Genomic DNA, 20,585 nt, shown 5'->3' with positions numbered 1-20,585 from the left:
GTACCTTTATTTCCCAGCAGACGTCACTCTCCTCCTCCTCGTTGGTGGAATGGATGTAGAAGTGAACCGAGTTCTTCTGCACCCCTTTGAGGATCTCCACCAGGTTACTGATGACCTCCGGCTGCAGCTGATGGATGATGGAGCTGAGCGCACGCTCCATCGGGACGTCTTCAGCGCGTGTGTGTGCGCGCTCCATCGGGACCTCTTCAGGGTGTGTGTGTGAGTGGGCGTGCTCCATCGGGACGTCTTCAGTGAGTGTGTGGGCCATCGGGACGTCATCAGCGTGTGTGTATTCCATCAGGACGTCTTCAGTGTGTGTGTGTGCCATCGGGACGTCTTCAGCGTGTGTGTGTGCCATCTGGCCCTCCACCGTCTCCGTAGTCTCAGCCACCGGACCCCCGTTCATCTCCGCTGAGCCCTGAGGAAGAGCACTGGTGCTGTTCGCTTCCCGGGTCTGGCTCTCGGAGTCCTGCTCTAGCGGCCACAGCGTTTGGGGAGGCTCGTGGACATCACTCGAGTGATGTGGCGTCATTGAGTCCGGTAGGGCACTAGAAGGGGAACACGGTCTCAGAGACGACTCAAAAGTGGTGGTCGAAGGCGAGGAAGCACAAGGATTAATGCTGGAGGACGTATCAGGGACATTTGAAGTAACTTCAGTTGCAGAAGTGGACGAAGACACGTGTTCCTGAGCGGAGCGGGCTCCACTGGCACTCTGGGAGTCTATGAACACCTTCAGGCTGTCCCGGAAAGAGCTGATGTAGTTGGTGACAGGGAAGGGTGTGTGGAAGTTTGAGATGTAATCAGAAAGAGGCAGAACTGGAGTCTTGGGCGGTCCTCGCGAGCCCTGAGCGCTTAAACAAGACACGTAATAAATGTGTCTGTTCCTCAGGAGCTGCTCGACCTCACTGGAGAAGCCGGAGATCTGCTCGTCCACGATGAGGTCGACGCCGGCTCTGGACCCCGGCGCCGGGGGCGGGTCAGCAGGAGCGTGGCTCTCAGTGCTCGCGGCCGCAGGAACGGGCTCGTCGTCCTCCGCTGCGTCGGCCGGATCCTCCAGATCGCCGGCGGTGTTGCTGCTGTCGGGCTGGTAGGCGGGCGACAGCTCCTTCTTGTCAGGCGTGGTGTGTGTGGACACGACCGGGCTCTGGAGGAAGCGGGGGTCTTCAGGGTGGTCCATCTGTCTCTGGGAATATCTCTCCGTTTTCAGACCTAAGCAATTTAGAAAAATAAGATTGTGAAAAATGTAAACAACGTACATGAATTGATAAACTCTCAAATGTAATCCTCAGCAAAGAAGATGTTTTTAAGTCAAGTCAAGTTTGTTTCCAGAAGAAAAAAGCGTCACAGTCCAGCTTAAGTAAGTTCAGTGAAAGAGTTATTAATTTAGTTCATTTATATATATAGCCGCTCTGGAGTAAACCGTGATGTCATCGTCCAGCTCAGTTCAGTTCTCATATAATGCTGTCAATGCAGGAGATCAATAATATTGCTGAATATTAAGTGTTTAGAGGCGACAGTGACGAGAACCCAAACTCCATCAGTGACAGAATGAAGAAATAAACCTCGGGAGAAACCAGACTCAGTCGCTCAGTTCTCCTCTGGCCAACGAACGATCAGTGTGTGATTATGATTCAGGAGCATTACAGGTCAGGTGGAGGATTGGATCAGAACATCAGAATATTAATCCAGTTCATCTGGCTGAAGATCGGAGTCACGCCGGTATGGAGACGGGTGTGTTGAGGATCAGGGCCGATCTGTAGTGTCGATCGAGTCGATGCTCATTCTCAGAAACACTGGCTGCATCCGAAATCGCACACTTCCCAATAGGTCCCAATAATAATACAGTAGGCGAAATATGACATTAGTATGTCCAGATTCACAGTACTCATAAAAGAGTGTCCTACTACTTCCAGTGAGATTCTGAAGTGAGCATACGATGGACACTTCACTATCCCATGAGGCCACGGGAGAGGATCTGTGAACAGCAGTGAACTGACGCTGGTAGATCACATGATAATGTACATCCAGAACACATTCATCCTACACACACTCTAGATACTAGAGCACTATACACTCATGCTATACAGAACATATTTTTGTATCGGTCGTGAAGTAATTACTTGTTCAACATAAGTACCTACTCAAGAGAGTGTGTGATCTCAGACGCAGCCAGTGTTTAGTGTCCCCCATGATGCATTACTGATATAATGAACAGATATATGAGAGAACTGGTCTTAAGTTGGCTAGTGGGACACCGCCTTAAGTTCAGAGGTCATTCAAACAAATTAAGACTCCCTCCAAATCTCTAGCTGCTAGAAAATCGTCCACATGGTTCAGACAAAGGTCATTTCTCTTAATACCGCGACACATCTAAAACAGGAAAGAGCTTTGAGATCGACTGTACAACTAGATTTGACAAGAGTCTGAGGTATATTTTACAGACTTCTGAAAGCTACAGAACAGAGACGCAAACGGATCGCTGTAATTCATAGAAACAACTGGATCCAGGCAGTGAAAGGTGGATTTGCAGTTATTTTGTCTCATGTTGAATTGTAGAGTAAAATCATATCCTATATTGTATTGTTATATATTGTATTGATAACTCATCAATGAAATATTTACCATCTTATATTCTGCATAATTTGATGTTTTTAAATAAACTGACAAAAACTATACAAGTTTTAGGGCTGGATGATATATATTAGGGGTGGAGCCGAACCCGAATACGGTATTCGGAAAGGTACAAATAACGTGTTTTTTACGAATAGTTATTTCGAACAAATACTTAAAAAAATATTTGTATTCGGGAACAAGAAAAACTTTATATCAAAAAGCTGCATTTCATCACGAGACCGCAGTGCATGCACGGATGAGTGAGTTAGAGTGAGTGAGTGAGTGAGGTTCAGGAAGAGGTGACTGACACAGGCTGCTCCACAGACACAGCAACAGAGAGGGCTCGGCTGAGCGAAAAAACACTTAACTGCATCACTATTTTTGTTGAATAGATTTTTGTACCTTAACTGGGTTCCGGAGGCAGTTTATAACTTTCGGGAAGCGGAGTTTGCTCGGGAGATTATTCCATTACGCTGCATTATTGACGTCTGCAGTCGGGTGCTCTCATGTTCGCTCTGTTTACGTACGTTCGGTTAAAAAGGTTAAAAAATGCTTGTGTAGTTGTGTGAATTGTATGCACTTGTGGGAGTTATATGGTACGCAGACATCCCAAGTCTCTATTGATAGCGGCTCCCTGAAATTAGGGATGCACCGATCCACATTTTTTCACTTCCGATCCGATCCCGATACCTGAATTTGGATATCGGCCGATACCGATTCTATTCCGATACCAGAGCTGTGTTTGCTTTAATATTATTATTATCATTATTGTTGATTTTATATGATGCTGAAATAAACTCCTCTCAACAGGCAAGTATGATATGTACGTATCTATGCGTGTATGGCCTAAAAGGCAACTTTAGGTAAGTATAAGGTCAGAAAAACAGGAAATCCTGTTAACAGGAAAAATCCCATTCTGAAAGCAAATATGCAACTGCAAGGGTTTCAAATTGATTGTCATGTCAATATTTATTACATTCCCAAAATGTCAAATACTTGAGTCTTGAAATATAAGAAAAGTGCAAGTGTAAACATCTTACACACACACACTATCAATAAAACAGTTTGCATCAACAGCAAAAAAAAACAAGTACACTGGCTCTTTTAGCATCAACAAATCAAGGTTTTAAAATGTAAAATATTAGAAATATAAGAAAAGTGCAATAGTCCAACATTTTCGTAGGCTATTCGTGATTCAGCTGCTCTGAATTGTCAAAACACCATTCAAACTCTATTCAAACTTCTTGCTACAGATGCGAAAAACGCAGATTTTTTTTATGACGGACGAAAGTTTCAGTGGCAGTATGCAAGCGTGATTGACATAACGTGAGGTCGTATTTATTTTTTAACGTGCGAAAATTTCAGACGTGAATTTCGGACTCCGTGTGCAAGGGCCTTAACACACACACACACACTCTATCAATAAAACGGCTCCCGTTGTCTTTCTGCCCACTGGCTAAAAAACCCTCGTGCTCTTTAACGTGGTGCTTTTTTAAATGTTTGATTGCGTTCGTTGTGTTGACCGACGCGAGGGAGCTTCCACCTCTCTGAATTACAGCTTTGCAAACATTGCATTTTGCTGTCTTGCTCCGCGGTGTTTCCAGTGTGAAGTATTTCCACACAGCGGACATAATGCTGCTCAATGCTTTCCTGCTAGCTGGCTGCAAACTGCGGAATGGATTTTCTGAGCGGAGGCGTGTCTCATGACTGTGTCTATTTGAGCCGCGCCTCCGTTCAGGAAATCCATTCCACAGTTTGCAGCCAGCTAGCAGACTAGCCGGCGGGAATCAATTTTGGAGTCATTTCAGCAGACAACGTTAAAGCGCAGACATGGCTCATGGATATCGGATATCTCCGCAGGTTGGATCGGGAAAATCCGATACGTGAATTTACGCTGGTATCGGTCCCGATACCGATACTGGATCGGATCGGCCCCATCCCTACCTGAAATTAGTTCAAATCTCCCGGAATCTAACGCGCATGCGAGACAGAACATACTGTGCTCCAAACTGTTAGCGCGCGCACGGAAGAGAGCTGAGAGCGAGAGACCTTGCTTGTGTGCGTTATGAAAGCTAGTCACCCCCCGTCACCAATCCAGTCAACTCCAAACTAGATTTTTAGGCCTATTTTGAATTTTACTCGAATACGAATACAAATACTTCCCCCCCCCCCCCCCCTCAACAAATACAAATACAGATACAAATACCGGCTGCTTTGCACACCCCTAATATATATATATAACATTGATATGAGTGATCACATGGATCTAGACCTATACCTATATTGTGTTTATGTTGCATTCACATGCAAATTTGCTTTGTTTATTTCCTGCTGCAGGTCAATATCACTGGATCTTTGGTAAGTTGTGAGGAACACTATATCAAGTCCAACCTTTAGTTTAAACAGGGGAAACGCCAGTAAAACAGACGATTATCTGTTAACTCCAGTCACACTCAGCTCTCCTGCACTCAGTCTGGCATCGACAATATATTTTCACGCTCCTAAACAAAACTAATTGTGATTGGTTGCGTTACATGTCAGTCAAACGCCGTCTTAGACAGGAAAAGCTTTGATAGAGCGCAGAGCCTCTGGTTACGCGAGACTAACGCACACCCTCTATTGGCCTTGTTAACTTAAAATGCACAACAACATAATACTGACTGTAAAAAAAAAAACGTTTTTGCTGATATGAACTGGCGGGTCATTCTGAGCCCTCGGCGCCTGTACCTGTGATGGGTATCAGCACCCACGGGATGGTCTTCTCTCCGAGCAGGTTGACGCCGCGCTGCTGTCCGCCTGAGTCTGAGCACGGGCTGAACGCTTCTAGACTGCTCAGGCTCCCGGCCGTCTCCTCCTGAAACCACAACAGCAGCGTCAGACGGCAGACCTGCACGCCTTTAAACACATCACTGGAGGAATGCCAGCTAGCAGAACAATAAACAAGACTCTGGCTAGATGTGAAACTAGCAGCTGTTGTTGAAGTAAAGAACATCAAAGTATTCAAACATCTGCTCCTGTTTTTCATCTTTACATTTATTAAAACTGAGGACTTATTGCTCCACATTCACCAGCAGAACAATGGCTTATAATATACCTAACCTGAGAATAATACAGAAGCAGAGTTAAGATCAGAGTGCACACTGATAAACACAGGTGTACATGCGCAGTGGCGTGAGCAGCGGGATGTACCTCGAGGCCGTCGGTCCTCCCGGGCTCGTCGTCGTGGATGAACCTCTTCCTCAGGTCGATGTCCCGGTCCGTGGGGAGGCCGAGTCTCAGCATGCTGTCGAACAGCGCGGCGTCAGAGATGTCCTCCGCCTCCTTCAGCTCGGAGTCGGCGGGCGACTCTGAGGAGCCTCTGGTCAGGGTGTCGATCAGCTTGATGACCTCCAGCGCCCCGTGGCTCTTGTCTTTACGCAGGTCTGTGTCGAGACTGGTCGTCCCGAAGCTGTCCAGCATCTGCATGACCTTCAGCGCACTCTGAGACTTGTCCTTCCTCAGGTCTGTGTCCTGAAGGCCGACGCTGCTCACGACATCAGAGAGATGAGGAGCGGACTGCAGCTCATCCGCTGACGAGAGAGAGAGAGAATTAGGCCAATACCCTCTACTAATACACGTTGAGAAACGAGCCATCACATTTTGGAAACATCTAAAAATGAGTGACCCCAACTCTTATCATTTTAAAGCCCTTAAAACCCATGAAATAAACCCTGAGAAGAGACCGCTCCTTCAGCTGGTCCTGCGGCTCCACACACAGACTAACACCACTGACCATCCTCCGCCTCAGGACACACACACCCTCAGCCACACCATCCGGCCCAACCACATCATACAAGCACAGCGAGAGAGTTACCTGACCTACTGGACTGAAACCACAGACAAACAACGTAAACTTGAATGTTATTTGGACTTAAATAGAGACTACACCACCGCAGAATACCTGAGTGCAGTGAAAGACTAAACTAAGAAGGATGACGAGGTACAGACTGAGCATCACACTCTGACTGTGTGTGTGTGTGTGTGTGTGTGTGTCTGTACAGACTGAGCAATCACACTCTGACTGTAGAGACGGGCCGACAGAACTGGCTCCCAGAGAGTGTGTGTGTGTGTGTGTCTGTCTAGACTGAGCAATCACACTCTGACTGTGTGTGTGTGTGTTACAGACAGAACTGGCGGTCCAGAGAGAGACGCGTCTGCCCGTACTGTGAGCAGGGAGAAGTGGAGACAGAGCAACACTTCCTCACCAGCTGCCCCAACTATGAGGACATTAGAGGGACTTTTTACACAAAATTAGAAATACTTTGCCCTAACTTCTGGGCTGAAGCTAAAATGTGCAGGACCGTGGCCCTCCAGGACCGATGTCGCCTATCCCTGCTTTAGACCTCCTGTACTCCTTACTTTCATCTCGAGTTGAGTTTTGATACGGTGACATTAAAAACAAAGACAGTAGAGAGTTGATTTGTTTGTGTATACTGACATAGTTAGGCACTTTGGTCAACTGTGGTTGTTTTTATGCTATACAAATACATTTGAACTTGAACTATACAGTGCAAACAAGACTCTGAAATGAACCTTTGCACCGATGAATGTAAAATCCCTAATCCCGCCGATTCCCCGAGGCTCCTCACCTTCCGCGAGCTCGTCGCTGGGCTTGCTCCTCTGGCGTTTGGCGGCTCCCTCAGCAGCGTGGAGCTCCCCCTTCCTCTTCTCCGCGGCCTCGGCCCCTGCGCCGCCCTGCGAGCTCTTCTTGTTGAGCTGGATGAGCTCCAGCAGCTCCTGCACTCTCTCGGGGTTCTCCTGAGCGCTGCCGGCGTGGCCCAGCTCCTCCACCGTCGCCTTCAGGCCGTGCAGGGCCAGCGTGAACAGGCCCGGGCTGTAGATGTAGGGCCGCAGGAAGGGCTCCAGGCTGGGCTTCTGCCGGGGGGCGGGGAACAGCTTCTCCCGCACGTCCAGCTTGGGGTCGTAGTCGGTGCGGACGCGCTGCACGGGCTTGCCCAGCCGCAGGTGCGTGAGGTACTCGCACACCGACTGCTGTACGCAGGCGCTGGGGTCGGCGGGGGGGTCCGCGCGGGCCTTGCTCAGGGCCAGGTGAAGAGCGGACACGAACGAGTCGTGCTGGGGCATGACGGGACCCCAGCGCTCGGAGGACACCGGCCGGCAGGGAGCCGCTGCTGCACAGACACAAACATCATTACTGATAATACACTAAATATTAAGATCAGAAATAAGATTAGTGCGACTTGAGCCTGAAACTATTGAGCTATTGTAAATATGAAAACGCAGATAGCTTTTCGTACATTGTGTCTGAATGCCATGTTTCCATTTAAAGTTGTGAATTTAACTTATGCAGGGTTGGAATATACACCATCTGCTAATGAAGTCCCATGTGTTCCAAGTGAACACAATCGTCACTTACTGGGAAATTCTGTCAAAAAAGAAAAGAAAAAAGGAAGTTGCTGATATCGGGGAAGAAACTGGCTCTTTTATCCTCCATCATAAATGCCAGACGAAACACAATAAACCCTGTCATGTTTTCTTGAAATATCTAAAATTATCATCTATAGATTCTAAAAATGTGCATAAAAAAATCTGTTATTGAGCTGGAAACACCTTTTATCCGATAAGAAGTGTGGTGGATTTTTAATAAATAAGACTAATTATGTTACTAACCATAAAAATCTGATTTTAGATTTTTATCCTATGATAAACTTTTATCACACTTCTCGTTTTTATGTCTGATGGTGACTAACTTTCCATTCTAGATCTAACAATAAACCAAAATAAATCTTACTTCCTTTTATTTAGACTGTAGCCATCAGACGAACTTTCGATATGATCTAACCATCTAACAAACTTTTGACTCAATGGAACTTTGACCAATGGAACCTTGGTCAATGGAACTTAATGGAACCTTGGTCAATGGAACTTAATGGAACCTTGGTCAATGGAACTTAATGGAACCTTGGTCAATGGAACTTAATGGAACCTTGGTCAATGGAACTTAATGGAACCTTGGTCAATGGAACCTTGGTCAATGGACTAAACGTTCTGTTCTTTGACTGTATGATTCAAAATGAATGATTCAAAATGATAAATGATTGACTGAAATATTAACCCCTTACAATGTTTCTTGATGATACAGGATATTTTTGCTGATGTCACTAACAAAGGGTAATGAAGCCCCCCTTCATTAAAAGGTGCCCTAGAATGTGAAATTGAATTTATGTTAGCATAGTTAAATAACAAGAGTTCAGTACATGGACATGACATACAGTGAGTCTCAAACACCATTGTTTTCTCCTTCTTAGTTAAATCTCGTTTTTGAAAAACACCCCTGAAAAACAGGCGAATCTCCACATATACCCGACTGTGACGCAACAGTCGGGATCATTAATATGTACGACTCCAAATATTTGCATATGCCAGCCCCAGAGATGGGGACTCGAGTTTGAGACTCGGACTCGAGTGCGACTTAAGTCCCACACACAGTGACTTCAGACTCGACTTGAGACTCGTCCTCGAAAGACTTCAGACTCGACTCGGACTCGAGCTGCGGGACTCGTGAACAATGTTTATTTTTAGGAAACGTCTGATGAGCTCGCTGTTATCCCCCTCCCTCCGTTACCTATAACCTGCCTACGTAACCACGTACTACGTGGCCTATTGCTGGCAGCGCGCGCGCGACCATGAGAGGATAACAAACAAAAAGTTCGACTGCACCGGCCGCTGCTGTGCCATTCATCGTTACCTTTGGGTTCAAAAACTTCAAACAAGACGCGCTCAAAAGAAGCGCTCAATGCAAATTATGCAGTATCACGATAAAAGATTCTGGCTCAACTACATCTAATTTTATCAGGCGTCTGAAAACGCACCCTGATAGGTGAGTAAACATGTTTAGCTCAGCATTGACCATCTACCGTTAGCTTGCTTATTGCTTTAGCTACCTAACGTTACGGGAGGTTAACTCCGATTGTCTTCCTTATGAAATATGAATGAGCGATTGTTTAATTGCCAAACTTGTGGTGGTCGATTAACGTAATGTTAATCATTTACGTGCCGCTGGCTGCCCGTTGTCTACAAACAGGTTACAGGATTATTGTTGTTTATGTAACGTTACAGTTTAATTTAGTTATAACGTTACACTGGTTTGAGAGTCTGGGATGTGGTGACTTACAGTATAACGTTAAGCTATGATTAGTTGCATAGGCAGTGCAGCCAGAAGAAGCCAGAAATGTTTTGTGGCCCATACCTAGTGAGTGTGTTAAGAGAAGAGAAGGTTAACCAGTCTGATCTCACCCTTTGGATTTTATTTCTAAACATTTTGTTCTTAACAAGTTAACGTTACATGCCATAAGTTGGTCAGTTGCTTCACATTTACACTAAAGATTTTGAGCATTTGGATGTTTTGGAAGTGCACTGTAGTGTTAATTTCATTTGGACGCAATAGTTTATTTGCATTTAGCTACACTGATGTTTTGCACTAAATAGGAGTGTGTCAATTTTAGTGTTGTGAGTTATATCATTTTCTATATTTGGTCTTATGTCTTGGTATGTTCAAGCTACAAGGCAAAATAAAGAAATTAACTAGGTCCTAAAAGTAAAGCATTCTTGGTGTTTTTGTCATGTTGCAATAGCCTGTTTACACTGCTTATATACCAAAATCAAAGCTGATACTGTATGCTAATAGATAAAGGAGTCATAATAACATATGGTACCACTTTATTTTGATAGTCCACTTTATACATTCGACTAACTATAAGTAACTTTGCAGCTGCATGTCAACTAACTCTCATTAGAGTATTAGTAGGCTTAATATCTGCTAATTATGTATTATAATATCTTATTTTGTTGGTTCCCCAACAGATATTCTACTGACTATAAGTAACTTGGCAACTACAAGTCAACTTGTTCTCCAAACCCGAACCCACATCATAACCTGACAGTCTACTAATACTCTAATGAGAGTTAGTTGACATGTAGTTGAAAATGTACATGGTTAGTAGAATGTCTAAAGTGGACTATCGAAATAAAGTGTAACCTAACATATTACATGCTTCGAATTCCTTATATAAAGTTATGCAGTGTTCTAAGCAACCTGGATGGGTCGCTGTACGTGATGCAACACTTATAACCACAAGAGACTTGAGACTTGACTTGGACTCTAGCTCAGAGACTTGAGACTTGACTTGGACTCTAGCTCAGAGACTTGAGACTTGACTTGGACTCTAGCTCAGAGACTTGAGACTTGACTTGGACTCTAGCTCAGAGACTTGAGACTTGACTTGGACTCTAGCTCAGAGACTTGAGACTTGACTTGGACTCTAGCTCAGAGACTTGTGAGCATCTCTGGCCAGCCCTCAATGCCAGGCGGAACTGCGCAGCCGAAGCATGGCAGTTGCTCAGTGTTTGGATGTACACATGAACACTAGGGGTGGAACGGTACATGTATTCGTATTGAACCGAAACGGTACGGGCGTCACGGTTCGGTGCACGAATTTGCACGGAGAATACACGGTACAAATAAAAAAAAAACCTCTTAAATAGCGATAAATTTCGCTCTATTCGCTTTTGGTGTGACTGTGAACGCAGCAATGAACAGGCTGCGATCAAGATTGCAATGCTGGAGTGTGTGTGTGCGCGCGCGCGAGAGAGAGAGAGGCGCGATGAACAGTGTGTGTGTGTGCGAGAGAGTCGCGATGAACAGTGTGTAGAGTGTGTGTGTGTGTGTGTGTGTGTGCGTGCGAGAGAGAGAGAGGCGCGATGAACGTGTGTGTGCGAGAGAGAGAGAGAGAGAGAGAGAGAGAGAGAGAGAGAGAGAGAGAGAGAGAGAGAGAGAGAGAGAGAGAGAGAGAGAGAGAGAGAGGCGCGATGAACAGTGTGTGTGTGCGAGAGAGAGAGAAAGAGGCGCGGGCGCGAATCGCGCGATCGAACTGTGTGTGTGTGTGTGTGTGTGTGTGTGTGCGAGAGAGAGAGGGGCGCGCCGCGAATCGCGCGATCGAACAGTGTGTGTGAGAGAGAGAGAGGCAAGAGCGATCGAACAGTGGAAACATAAAAACATACTCCGTCATTTTTTTCATACAGGACATCATTAAAACGGCAAATTGTTTACTTTTATTTGTGTACACTCACAATAAAACACAACATTGTGCTTTTGTCACACTCTAAACTCTTGTCAAACTGTAACCTACAACTGTTAACAAAAGTTTTTAATGGTAGTATTATTTTATACGGAAATCAATTATTTATAATTCAGATGAGAATAAAGTTAGGGTTAATTAAAATGAAGGAAAACAAATATATTGATATGAAATAGCAAATTAATTTTAAATTCATTCAGGTACAATTACCAAACATATCTCAAGGTCTTTTCGTCTTTTTAATAATTTGATTAATAAACTAATGATATAAAACTACTGTCAGTGCACTACAAATAAACTGGTTCTCTGCCTTTATTAATAAAACTTATTAAAAAAAATACAAGGCTTAAGACATTTATAAAAAAGCCTTCTGCATTTTTGTTTTGCTATTCACTCCATTGTACCGAAATCGTACCGAACCGTGACGTCTGAACCGAGGTATGAACCGAACCGTGACTTCTGTGTACCGTTCCACCCCTAATGAACACAAAAGTATTTTTTAGTTCCTTCATCTGAGCCTCTGAAGAAACAATGGGTTAATTTTATTTTCTCTGGAAATTTCCAAACATTTCACCGACTGTTTCCTCAACTTGGGCCAATACAGAGCTGGCCTCGGATCGAGCTACCAAGCAACACTTTCTGATGTGTAATTGTTCAAGTTCAGACAGGTAATCTTTCTCTCAAAATCGTTCAATACTGTTTATGCATCAGTAAGTCAAGCCAGTGACTAAAATATCAACTTCACATCGTTTCTTTTAGTAGGATGAAAATAATCGTATTTAAATTGTGAACAAATTATATACAGAAAGCGATCAAAGAACAATCTTTCCACACAGCGCGAGTTTATCTGGACACTTGCCAAACTCGTTATGAAATCAATGACGCACGTTACTGCACAACGAAGCTCTTACTGTATTTACATCATCGTGTTTGCATTGGGGAAAGCATTAGAGAGTGCAGAAACTGCTTTGCAATGATGATATCTTCATTCTCGCGATCAACACACTGTCATCTGCTCAATGCTCATCACGGCAACATTTTATGTGATGGGAATAGATCTAAATACTTTAAAAACATCTCACGATTCGTTAATCTCGATAGCTGTTATAGTAAAAACGTATAATAGCAGTAGTAAAAGTATTCGAGAGAGTTTCACATGTAATGCGTAGCTATTTCATATGCAAGCATGTCAGCCAATCACAGCAGTGGCCGCGGTTACACTGAATCCCACAGCAGACACGCCCCTTCAAACAGAGTGTTCAAATCAGAGGCTAAAAGCAGGCTAGGAAAAATGCCATTTATTTCTAAATTATGATTATTTTTTATCTAAAAAACATACTAACATTATAAGGGCAACCCAGGAAACATTATAAAATAATAAAAAAAAACATTCTAGGGCACCTTTAAACTTGCTTGCTTTAAACAATTTAACCAATCATAATGATAGAGCGTGACATGTTAGTCATGATGATTCTGTTTTGATGTCAATCTGTCTGGCTTGATCCTATAAAGCTTGTTGTACTCTTCTTTTGGGTTGAGATTCTCTGAGAACCACTCGAGAACTCCCGGCCGTAATAAAGAGCATTTAAAGGACAATAACTACGGTCTGTCTGTCATTTAAGCTGCGCAGCAAGCAAGTACCTTAGAATTATAGGATTAGACGGATGCTGTAGTCGATTGGAGACTCGCTGAAGTGTAAACTTAGCTAACGTCAATGTATAGGCGCGCAAGAGTATAAGTATCATAGGTACGTAGTTAGGTTTAGGGAAAACATCTACAAAAGAAGACATGCTCATAAACTACGATGGAAACACATTTACTGAATAAATCTCTCGAAGCGCAACAATAAACTCAGGTGACTTTGCCTCAGGCTGTGATTGGATAACTGGAGTATCCAGCGGACCAATGGCATCGCCGGAGCCGGAGTCTGTGATCAGAATGATTTGGTTTAATTCCCTCCAGAAGCGTCTCACACACACCAGCATCCCAACGCAAGAGATCATGACAGCGTTTACTGAGTTTCGTCTGACGCTCTGAGACACACTCGTTCATGATGGAGGGAAAAGAGTGACGATTGCAGAAACTTACAGCGCCAGTTTCACAGGAAGTGATGATTTTGTTCTCTTGAACACATGGGAAGGAAACACTGCTTTACTTGCAAATGTTTTATGCCATATTCCAACCCTGCATAAGTTAAATTCGCAACTGGATGGAAACATGTATACTGGTATTTGTACCGACTACTGGGTGTTTGTATGGTGATGACACTAGTTTGAAGAGAAGCTCACTACCCACGTTAGCTAAAGTAAGATTACCAGTGTATGTTTGTGACTAGATACATGATTGATAACATCTGTTTAACAGCACACACATTTGAAGTTAATACGATCACTTCCTCGAGTTAATGAAATATGTTAAACGAATGTGCTTGCAATATTTTGGCCAAGCATTCACGTGTGTGTTTGCATAAAACATGCTTCTGGCTTTAAGAAGCTTCATGTGGATTTAACAGTGTACATGTCTCCAGATACTCACGGCTCTTTAACAGCTCGCGCTTCTCTCGGTAAATGAAAAGTGCTTGTATACACGACATCTTCCAGCCGCCTCGTCGCTCTGTAAAATCAAAGACATTTGAAATATTTCAAAGATGGATTTGTGTTACACTGCCGTTTCACCATCATTAGCTCATACCGCTGGAGTTGGCCATTTGACTGGCGGAGAGCAAGAAGAAGAACCCTCGGTCCTTCACCATGTTCACCAGCACCTGCAGAGACACACACAGTCAGCTGACGGACAGCAGCCGCACTCGAGCCGCACTCGAGCCGCACTCACCAGCCCCTGCTCCTCCAGAGTCTGCAGCAGAGCGCTCAAGCTCTTCGGGGACTTGTCCTTCTCCACCACGTCAAACAGACTGCAGAACATGCCACTCTTACACACTGCCAAAACAAACCAGACACAGTATTTACAGCAGGTTATCGTACCTCTACTCAATGCAACTTTAACATCCCTACAACAGATGTGCAGCACAACAAGCAAACCAAACGAATAATACACATCACAACATAATGACATCTGCTGAAAGCTCAACTGCGTATCGTGACAAACCCCCCTAATTTGACTAGTTGGCATTTATTATATTGTCGACATTAGGGCCGCACTATAGTGCAAAAAATGGACATTGCAGTGTCTAAATACATAGCGATATGAGAAAATACAGGCATGTTCACCAGATGACTCGAATAGTTATATTTGGAAAGAACACCATATCTGTATCGGCCGATATATGTTAATTTTTAATGTTATCGTTATTGGCCCAACGAGACAATTAGGCTGACATATTAAAGGGGTCATATAATGGTACATGCACTTTTACAAGTTGATTGTACTGAAATGTGTGTTGGCAGTGCCTGTATACAAACATCATATAATGATAAAAATCCATCCAGTGGTTTTGTTTTAATCTCCTTATATGTTTTCCCCTGCCTCAAATCGAGCCGTTCGTTTTTGTGACGTCAATAAAACGGACGCCCCTCCCACGACTGTTGATTGACGGGAGCGTTTCAACACAGACCCGCCCTCGCACATGAGGTAGCTGTCAATCATAGTCTGCGCGGCGCGGACCGGACCGGCGCGGTCATTGTTGATATGCTGGAGCTCTGTCTATGAGCAGAATGGCGTCTAAGCGATTGTGGTGTTCTGTTCTTGGGTGTAATAACGAACACAGTCATTTTAATGTTCCTAAATCCGAACCGCTGAAGACGCAGTGGCTGAGTTTGTTTTCGAAGGGAATATTCCCCACGAGCAACGTCAATGCTCTCATGTTTGCGCGAATCATTTCTCACCAGACTGCTTTATAAACGAGGGTCAGTATAAAGCTGGATTTGCTAAGAAGCTTTGCTAAAAAGGATCGGTCCCAGATATTCGTGTTCCTGCTGAACCTCCAGAAGAACGGAAGTGAGTGAAACGTTTTATTAAACTTTATATTAATATATTAATCTTTGCAAATCGCTAGCTGCACGCTTCACAATGAATGCGTCTAAGGTTTACACTTAGGGTACATTACGGCATGTTTTCTATGTATGACGTTCTCAATATAATTCATAATTCCACGTTTATACTGAACAACGCGTTATGGTTATTTTGTTATTGTGTTACAAACGGTGTATGCACAGAACAGAGAGGCGGGGTGAGCGCAGCTCATGATCATTTAAAGTCATATGCACTGAAACGGCGCGCTGAAAACAGAGCTGTTTTTGACCAGGTAAAATAAGTGTTTTCTTACAATACTAATGAGAATTTTTAATTAAAGTATATTACAAACTTTTAATTTAGACCCTAAAGAATCATATTAGCTTGTACAAAAATGGCATTATATGACCCCTTTAAGGCCAATATATAACGTTGTGAATTCTTTGGGTTTAGTTGCTGCGACGGTAAGAGCGCATCCACAACTGGAGTTACACTTTCTGACTCGCACGCAACTTAGTTCAAGTTCACTTGTGCATTCGCATCATTTTGTGCAGATATAAGTTGTAATATTACGTTTATGTTGTATATAAATACATGATTAATCTCATTAGGATGCGTTTCATTGAGTTCAGTTTCCTAGAGTTCACTCAGCTCCAGCACACACAGCTCTAACAGCAATGCTGCCATTTGAAATGGTAATATTCATTTTAGATTTCTTTTGTTGTGGTTGCAAAAACATTGATGCATTATTTATTATAACTAACACTTTAATTTTTCTCGTATTATTTCATCAACAATATGGTTTAAAAGTGACATTATTGTCCGTGCGGAGGCTATTCCATTGTATTCATCCATGAGACCTGCATTTAATCCTTTATACGCAAGTAATGTTGTCCAATGACTTGCTTACATTATTTAGGCATTGTTTAATTTCTTTGTAAGTCTCTCTCTCTCTCTCTCTCTCTATATATATATATATATTTATATTAGGGGTGTAACGATATTTGAACCGAACCGAAAAATCGCGATACACCACCCACGATACGTATCGCGATACTCTCATGGCGAACCGAACACGCCCCGCCCCCCGCTGCCCCGCCCCCTGCTGCCCCGCCCAGCCCCGGCTCATTGCACCTCATGTGTTGTGTACACAACGAATACAGGGCTGTTGCCTAACCACCATTAACCACATATAATCGCAATAAGCTCAGTGTTTTGTTACTTTTGATAATAAGCAAGGTGTAATCTTTCAAATTATGTCTATTTGATCACGAAATGCAAACAATAAATGCCGTTTTGGCGCTCTTAGATGTGGCGTGACAGATATCACTGTATGCATGCGGCAGCGCGGAGCGCGATCATCTCTTTCTCAGTTACAGAATAAACATGAATGGACACCCGAAGGTATGTTGAAAGATGCAGTATACTTACTGAAAGGCATCATAACTCGTGTAAACACTCAATCAGTGTTTCAACAGCGGAAATACGTCAATAAAACGCTTAGTTTTTCACATAGCTTTATATTTACCTCAGGCAAGTCATTCAGTGTCCACAGCTTGCTGGTTTGCTAACTCTTTCACTAAATAAATGCTATATATTAGCCTATATATTATATTTTACTTAACCTGTTTATGATATCTTGATTATTTAATGTATGTTTAAAATAGTTGTCATGAAAATAACAGCAACTGTGTAAATTATTATATAACAATAACAAATTAGAGTAAAAACATGTTAATGCAAAAATTGCCTTATGTGCAGTTTACATGTTTTCATACAACCTGTTATTTGAGTGTTGATTATTATTATATAATTTAGGCTAAAAGTCTAGGCTCTGTTGTTAAGCTTTAATGTTATAGTAATGTGCAAGTAAGGGCTGTAGTTTACAGCATTAGCAGATAATTTTGTTATCCTTGCGAAACGTTTACTTGTAATTGAATTAATTTAAAGACAAGGACACAATTTGTTCATTAAAGCACTGTTTAATAAAAAATAAAAGCAATTTTAGCTTTCTAAACCCCCCCACCCCACCGAAATGAACCGAACCGAACCGAGACCTCAAAACCGTGGGACGAACCGAACCGTCAGGTTTGTGTATCGTTACACCCCTAATATATATATATTTTTTTTTTTTGATAAAGAAAGTTTGTCATCGGAGTGTAAAATTAATTTTAAAAGTTAAGGAATCTTACACTGGTTCACTATAGGCTACTGTACTGTATATGTTTGATTATTATTATGTTGAAGCTTGGGACTAGATTTTAATGGTGAGACTTTTGTTTTTTATAATCAGGCTCTCAAAAATTTCATAAAAATTTGGATTTAGATTTATTGGCCAATATAACGGTTATAGGCTTTAAAATGCAAAGAATGATCGGTATCGGCCAAAACGTTGATATCGGTGCAGTAATCCTTCTAGGGCTGAACGCTTTGGGAAATGGTTGACGAACAGCAACCTCCTTCAGGAACCATAACATGCGCAGAGTTTACAAACCATCTCTCTTCACACAGGGCACATTCCCACAGTTCCAATCCAATATAAAACAACAGTAATGTCTGTGAAACCTTCGTGGCTGCCGGTGTAGATGCTCCAGGAGAAGAGTGCGGACGGCATCTTCTGCTTCACCTGCTGCAGACGCATCACGGTGCCCACTTCGATCTTCTCCGGCCTGAGGACACAGCAGCAGTGGGTCAGCGGGTCAGTGGGTACACAAGCACACAAGCAGGAACACAGGCACACAGCGGGAACACAAGCAGACAAGCAGGAACACAGGCACACAGCGGGAACACAGGCACACAAGCAGGAACACAGGCACACAAGCAGGAACACAGGCACACAAGCGGGAACACAGGCACACAGCGGGAACACAGGCACACAAGCGGGAACACAGGCAGACAAGCAGGAACACAGGCACACAAGCAGGAACACAGGCAGACAAGCAGGAACACAGGCACACAAGCGGGAACACAGGCACACAGCGGGAACACAGGCACACAAGCAGGAACACAGGCAGACAAGCAGGAACACAGGCACACAAGCGGGAACACAGGCACACAAGCGGGAACACAGGCACACAAGCAGGAACACAGGCACACAAGCGGGAACACAGGCACACAGCGGGAACACAGGCACACAAGCAGGAACACAGGCAGACAAGCGGGAACACAGGCACACAAGCGGGAACACAGGCACACAAGCGGGAACACAGGCACACAAGCGGGAACACAGGCACACAAGCAGGAACACAGGCACACAAGCGGGAACACAGGCACACAGCGGGAACACAGGCACACAAGCAGGAACACAGGCAGACAAGCAGGAACACAGGCACACAAGCGGGAACACAGGCACACAAGCAGGAACACAGGCACACAAGCGGGAACACAGGCACACAAGCAGGAACACAGGCACACAAGCAGGAACACAGGCACACAAGCGGGAACACAGGCACACAAGCGGGAACACAGGCACACAAGCGGGAACACAGGCACACAAGCGGGAACACAGGCACAAAAGCAGGAACACAGGCACACAAGCGGGAACACAGGCACAAAAGCAGGAACACAGGCACACAAGCGGGAACACAGGCACACAAGCGGGAACACAGGCACACAAGCGGGAACACAGGCACAAAAGCGGGAACACAGGCACACAAGCGGGAACACAGGCACAAAAGCAGGAACACAGGCACACAAGCGGGAACACAGGCACAAAGCGGGAACACAGGCACACAAGCAGGAACACAGGCACACAAGCGGGAACACAGGCACAAAAGCGGGAACACAGGCACACAAGCGGGAACACAGGCACAAAAGCGGGAACACAGGCACACAAGCGGGAACACAGGCACAAAAGCAGGAACACAGGCACACAAGCAGGAACACAGGCACACAGCGGGAACACAGGCACACAAGCAGGAACACAGGCAGACAAGCAGGAACACAGGCACACAGCGGGAACACAGGCACACAAGCGGGAACACAGGCACAAAAGCAGGAACACAAGCACACAAGCAGGAACACAGGCACACAGCGGGAACACAGGCACACAAGCGGGAACACAGGCACACAAGCGGGAACACAGGCACACAAGCAGGAACACAGGCACACAGCGGGAACACAGGCACACAAGCGGGAACACAGGCACAAAAGCAGGAACACAAGCACACAAGCAGGAACACAGGCACACAGCGGGAACACAGGCACACAAGCGGGAACACAGGCACACAAGCGGGAACACAGGCACACAAGCGGGAACACAAGCGGGAACACAGGCACACAAGCGGGAACACAAGCGGGAACACAGGCACACAAGCGGGAACACAGGCACACAAGCGGGAACACAGGCACACAAGCGGGAACACAGGCACACAAGCAGGAACACAGGCACACAAGCGGGAACACAGGCACACAAGCGGGAACACAGGCACACAAGCGGGAACACAGGCACACAAGCGGGAACACAGGCACACAAGCGGGAACACATGCACACAAGCGGGAACACAGGCACACAGCGGGAACACAGGCACACAGCGGGAACACAAGCGGGAACACAGGCACACAAGCGGGAACACAGGCACACAGCGGGAACACAGGCACACAGCGGGAACACAGGCACACAGCGGGAACACAGGCACACAAGCGGGAACACAGGCACACAAGCGGGAACACAGGCACACAAGCGGGAACACAAGCACACAAGCGGGAACACAGGCACACAAGCGGGAACACAGGCACACAAGCGGGAACACAGGCACACAAGCAGGAACACAGGCACACAAGCGGGAACACAGGCACACAAGCGGGAACACAGGCACACAAGCGGGAACACAGGCACACAAGCGGGAACACAGGCAGACAACCGGG

At 44.8% G+C, this 20,585-nt stretch overlaps 1 protein-coding gene across 1 annotated transcript in view; it reads right to left on the bottom strand.

Annotated features, from left to right (window-relative positions):
• tasora (transcription activation suppressor a) overlaps positions 1–20,585 on the bottom strand; it is a 50,525-nt gene that overhangs the window by 8,979 nt on the left and 20,961 nt on the right. The window contains exons 10-17 of the mRNA XM_056240019.1: positions 18,285–18,388; positions 14,583–14,686; positions 14,442–14,514; positions 14,286–14,363; positions 7,242–7,784; positions 5,803–6,182; positions 5,341–5,467; positions 5–1,209 (exon numbers count right to left, since the gene is read on the bottom strand). Coding sequence (XP_056095994.1) covers positions 5–1,209; positions 5,341–5,467; positions 5,803–6,182; positions 7,242–7,784; positions 14,286–14,363; positions 14,442–14,514; positions 14,583–14,686; positions 18,285–18,388 — 2,614 coding nt within the window. The remainder of the gene's footprint in view (positions 1–4; positions 1,210–5,340; positions 5,468–5,802; positions 6,183–7,241; positions 7,785–14,285; positions 14,364–14,441; positions 14,515–14,582; positions 14,687–18,284; positions 18,389–20,585) is intronic.

The sequence above is a fragment of the Rhinichthys klamathensis genome, unplaced genomic scaffold (genome assembly GCF_029890125.1).
Source record: "Rhinichthys klamathensis goyatoka isolate OS25496 unplaced genomic scaffold, OSU_Roscu_1.1 h1tg000578l_1, whole genome shotgun sequence".
In the NCBI taxonomy this organism is placed as follows: domain Eukaryota; kingdom Metazoa; phylum Chordata; class Actinopteri; order Cypriniformes; family Leuciscidae; genus Rhinichthys; species Rhinichthys klamathensis.
Note: the sequence above shows the minus strand (reverse complement) of the source record. Positions and strands in the feature narration are given on the sequence as shown.